The sequence below is a fragment of the Thalassophryne amazonica genome, chromosome 8 (genome assembly GCF_902500255.1).
Source record: "Thalassophryne amazonica chromosome 8, fThaAma1.1, whole genome shotgun sequence".
NCBI classification, from domain to species: domain Eukaryota; kingdom Metazoa; phylum Chordata; class Actinopteri; order Batrachoidiformes; family Batrachoididae; genus Thalassophryne; species Thalassophryne amazonica.
In genome coordinates this window covers 89,092,132-89,101,552 of record NC_047110.1, presented here as the reverse complement: position 1 = coordinate 89,101,552, position 9,421 = coordinate 89,092,132, and the positions used below count along the sequence as shown (strand labels likewise).

General features: G+C 40.2%; 1 protein-coding gene across 4 annotated transcripts in view; it reads right to left on the bottom strand.

Annotated features, from left to right (window-relative positions):
• Positions 1 to 252: 252 nt before the first annotated feature.
• The window catches only part of LOC117516073 (alanine--tRNA ligase, cytoplasmic-like), a 54,244-nt gene continuing 45,075 nt past the window's right edge, over positions 253 to 9,421 (bottom strand). For all 4 annotated transcript variants that reach the window (XM_034176952.1, XM_034176953.1, XM_034176954.1 and 1 more), the window contains 5 exons: positions 5,024 to 5,132; positions 2,277 to 2,390; positions 1,993 to 2,199; positions 1,454 to 1,567; positions 253 to 1,382 (listed from right to left, as the gene is read on the bottom strand). In XM_034176952.1, the coding sequence (XP_034032843.1) occupies positions 1,203 to 1,382; positions 1,454 to 1,567; positions 1,993 to 2,199; positions 2,277 to 2,390; positions 5,024 to 5,132 (724 nt within the window). In that variant the 3' untranslated portion in view covers positions 253 to 1,202. The remainder of the gene's footprint in view (positions 1,383 to 1,453; positions 1,568 to 1,992; positions 2,200 to 2,276; positions 2,391 to 5,023; positions 5,133 to 9,421) is intronic.

Sequence of the window (9,421 nt, the reverse complement as noted above, 5' to 3'; positions counted from 1 at the left end):
TTTGTGAGACTATTATGAGACCACTATATTTGTTTTGGGAAAAGATCTGTTATGAGGAACCAGTACAGATGTGGTTTGATTGACCAATTTCATGTCAATTCTTGACTGGGGGTGCGGGTGGGGGGCTGTCTGAATCTGTGCAGCCCGTATAAATACAAATATGACATTGTACAGGATCAGTGTGAACACATGCCAATTAGAGTACATCATTCCCCTGACAAGACATTTAATATGAAAGAGCGACAACTTTAATTTTATGATTTTGCATTTAATTAATATTAATGTCAAGTTAATGAAGTTATAGACAATATGAACATTTTACACAGATGAAGAATTCTTACAGACAAATGGTTTGTAATTCCCACAATAAGATAATGATTCAGTTAGTATCCTACTATTAAGACCTGATCGGTTTGTTGATGCACATGAAACTAAAACCCAACTAATCACAGAAGGGTTTTCACCCTCACCACATTGAATCCTTCAGGCCCAAAGCGTTTAGAAGCTTTTTTAAAAACACCTACATACCCCCCCACCCCAAAGAGAAACAAGTGTCAAACGGCTGAATGAAGCCTCCAGCGTGCACAAAACTACGCATTTTAAAAATCGTCCGAGGGCTGAAGTGATATCTGACTTTTCTCCACAGAGTTACTCCTGAGCCTCTGGAGCAAACTGTACACTTACAAAAGAGTTGAGAGTTGTTGCAGCAGGAAGCAGGATGGTAAAAGTGCTTTGGGGTTTGTTTCTAACTGAATGTGGCCACAATGAGCTCAAACGCCAATAAAAGCAGAGCAGGACGGCAGAGAGATGAAGAGAGCGAGATGAGACAAACATTCTCCACAAAGTCTGAGGTGGAAGCTGCAGAGGCTGACTATCAGTAAACTACGTCCATTTTATACCCTCTGTACGCAAACATGCAAAAACTATCACTTCTTTAAAGTAAATTTCCACAGGGATTAATTTGACCAGTACAGCAAGCATTCTTCCAATAAATAAAACTTAGTGGTTCCTTTTGTGCAGATTGGAAGTTATTTGTCAGCATGCAGGAGTGAGAAATGTTAACCCCATCCAAAACAAAAGAAGACAACAAACCTGGGATGTGCTGATGCCACAGTCACCCTAAACCTGAACAGAGTTAAACCTCCTCACCTGCTTCCTGTACCATCCTCCTCTTGTTTCCAACCTCACTCCCTGCTATCTTATCAGTTCTCTCCTAGTTTCAGCCTTGCAAACTCATTAGCAATTTGTAGCGCCTCCTGCAGGCACTGTGTGTTCTTGCCCAAGGCCTGGGCTGACGTGTCCTTGCCGCCTCCTTTGCCATCCATCAGAGGGCACACCTCCTGAACCCACTCACTTGCCTTCAGACCACGGTTGACCACCTCCTGGACACAAGACAGGTTCAGGGAGGCGATCAGGAAAATTGTGATAACGTTTGTGTGTGTGTGTGTTTTACCTGTGGGACTTCACACAAGCAGATGATCTTGCCAGCATCATAGTCTACAGTGAACAGCATGGCAGCGGTTTGAGGAGACTGTGTCCTCAAGAGCTTCAGTGACTCGTTCAGGGCCTGCAAGAAAAAGAAAGATGGAGAGAGAGGGGGAAAAAAAGTCATATTCAGCACTACTGATGTGTCAAGGTCAGTGCTAATGAGCCGCGGAGCCCATTTTGTCCCAAGGCAATAAGAACGAGATAAGCTGGGAGGCTGCGTGGAATACTACGGAGATAAATTGCATTTTTATTACAGCCTCTACTCTTAATTCATTTCTGTTCATAATGCTGATGAGGTTTTGGGGATTGGAGTACAGATTTATTGGTGCATGTCGATAAAAAGACACGGCCTGCTAACCAGACTTTGGATCAAAATCAAATCAAATCAATTTTATTTATATAGCGCCAAATCACAACAAACAGTTGCCCCAAGGCGCTTTATATTGTAAGGCAAAGCTGTAAAGAACACAGTGACTTCAGTCTGTTTTTAAGTTGGACTCTCACCTTTGCTGAGGCTCCATTCTCCAGCTCCATGATAAGTAATGGCTGGTTGGGGTTGCTCTCAATCACTTCTTTAGTCTTATTCAGGACTCTCTTCTGGATATCCGCTTTGTTGGCGCGGTCTAGGTCGTCCATGGTCTTCTTCAAGCTATTTAATGTTTCCCTCATCTCGTCCTTCTGCCACTTGGAGATCACTGCTGTATCTAAGGACTGCAGAGAGGACGGTTGGTGCCAGAGAACATACAGGGACCCCAGAAAAACAAAGGCGACGGGACATGCACACAAACCTCTCTCATGTCGGCGATCTCTTTCTGTACGTCCTTGTTTGGGACGGTCTGTTGCTTGACCTTTTCTCCCAGTGCAGACAGAGTGTGGTGCAAGGCGTCTGCTTTCCTCTGGGCCTGAAGAGGGTGACAAACTGAAGTGTGAACAGTGCGACATGTTTTAGAGAGTAACAGAGCAGCGACTGGAACCAAAGGGTACAGAAACTGGTCACAGCAGCATGTTGTTTGGTGAAGTTTCAGATTATAATTATATATTAAACAAATGTAATTACTGCAAACAATGACCCCAAAGAGGCAAATAAAATTATGGCCTAGTTCAAAATAATGAAGCCTAGCTGCTGATTTGCATTGCATTTGTCATGAACAAGCCATTATTTTATTTAGCACCATCCAGATTTATCTGTGAGCTGCCTAAAGTCTCTTTGACAGGTACTGACAATTTCATGGAAAAATTCCGCACAGTTCCAGAGATATGCACGAAATTTACCCCCCCCCCCCCCCCCCCCCCAAAAAAAAACACTTTTTTCATCAATTTTGTGTGACATTGATATTTAGCATTATCATTTAAAGTTGAATGTTAAAGAAATAACCTTGTATTTTGTCAGTTTGTGCTTCCTACTAACACACAATAATACATTTTGTAAAGGTAGAAATGTCATTTCCTAGAAAAAACATGTTTCTAAAGCAAGGTAAAACTGTCGCAAGCGTAACGCTGAGAATAAGTCCTTGATTTATTTGTGTCAAAACCTTAGCTACCTCCTACTCTGCTTCAATAGAATAATTATATTACTTGTTCAATAATACCAGGAAGTAACGGACAGAATGTCTTTGCTTCAGGCTTCTGCAGACTAAAGAAGATACCTCCAACTGTTGTCGCAAGCGTTACGCTCTAACACATTATAGTATATATGCACTGATAATTTCTAGCAATGACTGAACCGAGAAACTGTGATATATAACCATACCTAAAATGATAACACTTCACAAAAAAAGACCACTTTTAAATTTTGTCACACTTTGGCTTCATTATTTTTGAACTAGGCCTTATATAAGGACAAACACAAAAATTTTGAAATATAAAAATATCCAATTTTAAATTGACATGTACTGATAAAAAAAAAGCAAGTTATGCATATGCAGGTTGGCTGGGACAGACTAACGCACCCACTCATCTACATTTCAGCCTGTACAAGCCTGAGACTGCTACCAGTGCAGGGAACACCACCACAAGTCCCTTAAACAAATAGGGCATCTGTTATGTGGAAGACAAGAGGACGAGAATATGATTAACAAGACAGAAGTTAGTTCCAACTCTGTAAAAAGCTTAATTTATCCTTAGGGTCCAAATAATCGGGAAAACACAAAATGTTCCTTTGGAGATTCATTTACATAAAACTGGGGAGTCTATGACAAAAAAAAAAAAAAAAAAAAAAACTCAGCAAACTTTGTTCCTCAGGAAATTTTCATTTAATTTTAAACTTTTAGTGATGAAGCAGAAAAGTCCAGCGACTACTTGACTATATAACTTAAATTTATGCAGACTGCAGACAAAGATTTAAGCAAACCTGAAACCATTTCAAATTTGTTTTGGATAGCAGTGCACACAGAGGTGGTGTCTCCCTCTGGAGAATTACACTGCAAAGCATACGATTGTTTTAACTGCTTTTCTTTTATTCTTTTTTTTTTTACTAATAGATAAGAGAATACACAATATTCATGTAAGAATGTTTTGATGCAGCAGTTTGTATTGCAAAAATATGATGCTTAAAGAGAGGAAACTGCTTCTTTCAGCTTCATTACTGATAGTTTGAGTCAGTTTTTCATGCTTTGTCACACATGGATAAATATTTCATCTGTGGAACATTTCTAAATGACATATCCACAAATCACACGGGTAACACTCAAGTCGGTTTTAAAGAAAACTTTTAATATTAATGTATGCCCCGTTACCCTGCTAAAAGTAGCCAGGGTGTTAAATAAGCTCTCACATCATAACGGGTCGAGCAAGTCAATGCATCTTGACCGATTTGCCCAAGTTGCTCTCACTTGGTCCAGTGTGGTGCAGAGTCTTCACAAGGAGACATCACTAAATTGTCACAAGCTGGGAAAAGCAGATTTTGCTGGAGCTCTTTTCAGCTCCCAGTCACTTTGGCCCCAACCATGCTCAGCTTGGAACAGTTCTGGGTAACTGGGCAACTCTTGATATCTCAGGTTAATTCACTGTTAAAATTAGAGCTAGAGTGTTACCCCTTTTTTAAATAAAGATAATTAGTATTATCTTAGCGTGTGACCGCCACTGGTTTGGTGTTACGTTGGCAGGAGTACCTTTCTAAATTTTAATTTCTGCTGAAACTTGCACTGACACACACACACACACACACACACACACACACACACACACACACACACACACACACACACACACACACACACACACACACACACACACACACACACACACACACACACACACACACACACACACACACACACACAAAAAACGAACAAATCCATCTGCCCTTATTGTTTATCGAGTTTGAATGCTTTTTGGGGGGGTATGCAAAACCACAAGCAGAGTGCCAAATTTTTACTGGGTACACTAAATTTTAGGTTTGCAAAAGACAAGGGAATATTAGGTCAGCTTACATTTTGTGAATTCTTGGCTCCATTTTTTTTTTAAACCTTAGTTAAGTGTGTGTGTGGGTGCTTATGAGCACATGTTGCATGCAAGTCCACGTCTGTGCGCTGACCTTCTGAGCCTCTGCTCCTGTCACGGCAACAATGCGGCGGATGCCCTTAGCGATAGGATCCTCTGAGACAATGACAAACGGCGCAGCGTGACCCGAGTTCTGCAGATGGCTGTGGATAACAGAACATAACAGCAGATGAGAAAGTCAGTTACACAACTTTGGGTAGCAGGCAAGAAGAGGGACGAGGAGCAGAGGGAGGAGGTGGAACACGAGTGGGGGAGAAACGATGAGAACACAACAGCAGGAACAAGAGCTCTTTGGAAGTAGATACAGATAAAAAGATCAAAGACAACAGCAGTTTTCTTCAAGTGGAATATTTCAAAACCTGTAGCAGCAGATGGTGTGAGCTGTAGTAACAAAAAAGGGTCACGCAAATGTTTTCTGAAATACCGTAACCAACTCGATGCACATGGTGAGTTTTCTTCAGCACACGTTAAACAAAACTAGCCTTATTCCAAAATGGAGTAAATTCTTTGCCCTCAAAATTCTGCTCACAACACCCCATAATGACATGAAGTTTTTTTTTTTTTTTTATCTTGGCAAATTTATTAAAAATAAAAAAACTAAGAATTAACATGTACATCTAAACAATAGCTTGTTGATACACCTTTGGCAGCAATTACAGCCTCAAATATTTTTGAATATGATGCCACCAGTTTGGTGCACTGTCATTTTCAGATCTCACCAGAGATGTTGAAATTGAATTCTGGTCTGAGCTCTGGTTGGGCCACTCAAGGACATTCACAGAGTTGTCCTGAAGCCACTCCTTTGATATCTTGTTGGCTGTGTGCTTAGGGTCATTGTCCTGCTGAATGATGAACCGTTGCCCCAGTCTGAGGTCGAGCACTCTGGAGCAGGTTTTTCATCCAGGGTGTTTCTGTACATTGCTGCATTCATCTTTCCCTCAATCCTGACTAATCTCTCAGTTTCTGCTGCCAGTGGTGGGCACAGTTCTGCTAATCCGCTAACCGCTAATTATCGAAGCTAATGTTTTCACTATCGGCTTCGTTTTTCAGATCATTTTGAAAACCATCAGTGGACTAATTATCTTCTGATAAATTTTGGTCAGATAATTTGTATACCACTAACATACTTTTGAACAAAGCTTAACAGTTACAAACATTTATGAAGTCTGATATCAAAGATTAGAGTACCTACCTTGTTAAATGTTTTGTAGTAGATGTACAATTCTACCCTCTGCAAACAGAGAAGAGTTAGTTCTAGTTCCAGAAGAACCGCTCTATCCTCTGCAGACAAAGGAGAACTGGTCACAGAAAAGAAGAAGAAAAAAAAAAAAGGCTCTTTTTGACACCATACTAACTTGTTGGAAATATCACCAGGCATCCAGAGGCATACAGTTTTAACTTATGGTTAAAAGTTTAACCAAAGTAATTTCAAACAAGTTATTTAAATTAACGTCACTTCTAAAGTTTTACAAAGTGAAAATATCAGATATATGTTTTAGTTTTAAAGTAATGCACTAATTTTGAAGGTTTTAGTGTGGACATGCTGTCTCCACAAAGTGCATTATGGGTAATCTCAGTACAGTTACGACAGGAGAAATGCATTTGAGATGCTCTGATCAGGCTCCACACGGACAACAGCATTAAACCCTTTGTATCTTGTGCCGAAAACTCTCGTGAATATATTCTCTGGGTTTATAGATGTTACCGTGTTCGTTTTATGTAAAAATGCCAGAAGAAGCTCAGGTTGCTTCTCCATTATTTTCAATTGGAATCACTGTGAGCTGCAATCTCTTCCTGTTTGCTCTTTAGAGTCCTGCTTATGTCAAACACTGTCTGTCATCTTTGTTCCTGAGTAATATAGATAAGATGTCTGAAATTGGGTTTGCGTTTATTAAATTCCACAAATCTTAAACGTAGTAGACACTGACTGATTATTTATTAGGAATATTTATTTTAGCAAGTTTTCAGGGTCTCTACTGCCATCTCCTGGCCAGTAATGTTCATGGCAGTATTCGCCCTAAGTATTGAGATATCTCAAACTTTTGCACGCCAGACAGACGCAGCCTCTTGCTGCAGCTGATGAAAAGAAATAAAAATGTACATTTTGGTTGTATAATGTTCATTTACAATTGTTGTTGAGGATTCTCTCTGTGCTGTTTAAACCTCAGCAACTCTGACTCGCAAAGGATTACGTGTTAGGGTCTGAGCGCCAGTAGACGGCAGTGTTCTATTTATTTTGACCCCAGTTATATCAGACCGTTGTCTAATCACAACTTGACTTTTAGCTTTTGCAAATGGCTTCTTTTTTTTTTTTTTACAAAAAAAAAAAAAAAAAAGACATTTTACAAAAGCACATTTATATGTAAACACCAACACACACCTCACATTAACATGTTGGTTTTTACATAGAACAAATGAGTCAACCAATCAGTGTTAGCAGAGGCTCATTTTACCCATAATCCCTTTGGCACTTGTGTGTTTGTTACAAAACTTCAGAATTAGTGCATTATTGAAAATAAAAGATATGTGTTATATTTTATCTTTGTACAAATGACAGAATTGACATTAATGGAGTTATTCTAGCTGGATTAATTTGTTTAATAAATCAAAACCATAAGTCCAAGACCTCTGCCTCACGGCGAAATGGTTATATACTGTTAAGGAATAATGACGTGTGTGTATATAGAGTTGAGCTTAGCTGCTCCTCTCAACTGCTTCAGTGCTGCAAGATATGTCGTAAACAGAAGCTTCCAGCAGTAGGCAGAGCACACAAAGACAGAAATGCCGACTCATTGTTTGGGTCTATGGTCGCCTTTGACACTACCAGAAGTGATTACGTGTTAAAACTCAAAATCAGCTTGTTAGTAGTTGCAAGTGTACCAGAGACAATACTGAAAGTTATCGGTTAAGTGTAGCTTCCAATAATTTTTTGGGTGCTTTATCAGTTTAGCTTCATAAAAGATAACTTTTCGGGTAGCTGATTAGCTGTTATCAAAGCTAACGTTTTGGTTAGCTGTGCCCAACACTGCCTGCTGCTGAAAAACATCCCCACAGCATGATGCTGCCACCATCATGCTTCACTGTAGGGATGGTGCGTGGTTTCCTCCAAACATGATGCCTGGAATTCATGCAAAAGAGTTCAATCATTGTCTCATCAGACCAGAGAATTTTGTTTCTCTGGATCTGAGAGTCCTTCAGGTGCCTTTTGGCAAACTCCAGGTGGGCTGCCATGTGCCTTTTACTAAGGAGTGGGTTCTGTCTGGGCAGCTTTGCTTGAGCTGACCAAATGAAAGAAAGCAGTCCTCGTAATGTCTCTAATATGGAGGTCAAAAGACAACATAGAATCAAAAATTACCCCAAGATTCCTCACTTTATTCCTGTTGTACATCATACGGATGTATGATGTATAACACACAAACCTAAGCTAAGCGCTAGCTGATCAAATTGATGCCGATACCTCGCTGGACCAAGAACCGTGACTTCAGTCTTATCAGAATTTAAAAGTAGGAAGTTACTAGACATCCAACTTTTCACTGATGCAAGGCAATCTTTGAAAGATTTTATGTGAATGAGATTACCAGCAGTTATCAGCATGTACAACTTGGTGTCATCAGCATAGCAATGAAAAGCAATCCCAAAATGCCGCAGTATATTCCCAAGGGGTGCTACATAAAGGGAAAAAAGCAGAGGGCCTAAAACGGATCCCTGCGGAACCCCAAACTTCATATCCCTAAGATCAGAAGAAGTGCCACTGCACAACATACAGTAAGAACGACTAGACAGGTATGACGTCAACCATGCAAGGGCAGTTCCCGTAATCCCAAACTGATTCTCCAGTCTGTCAAGTAAAATATGGTGATCCACAGTATCAAACGCACCACTAAGATCCAACAGCACCAAGACTGCAGTGGTATCCAAGTCCATTGCTCGCAAAAGGTCATTCACAACTTTAGTAAGTGCTGTCTCTGTGGAGTGATATTTTCTAAAAGCAGACTGCAATGGCTCAAAAAGATTATTCTCAGTGAGGTAGTCCACGAGCTGTCGCAAAACCACTTTTTCCAGGATTTTAGAAAAAAATGATACATTTGATATCAGTCTATAAAGCAGGTTTTGCTTTTTGTAGACGTCACGAGCTTCGTCAGCGCGCCTAGCGAAATACCATCACAATCTCTAAATCTGGGTAACACCTCAGTGGGACCATCCACCTCCATAGCAGTATGTGGTGGTTGGACCCAGGCTTGCTGAGATATGCTCAGCCTAATAACCTCAATTTTCTTCTCGAAATAGTCCAAGAAGTCCTGTGCTGAAAAGGGAGAGTGAATAACAGGTGGCCGTCCATGAATGAGAAAAGCTACAGTTTCAAACAAAAACTCTGAGTTATGCTTGTTTATAATTGATCAAATCAGAATAATAGGAGTGCATGCTTATAATC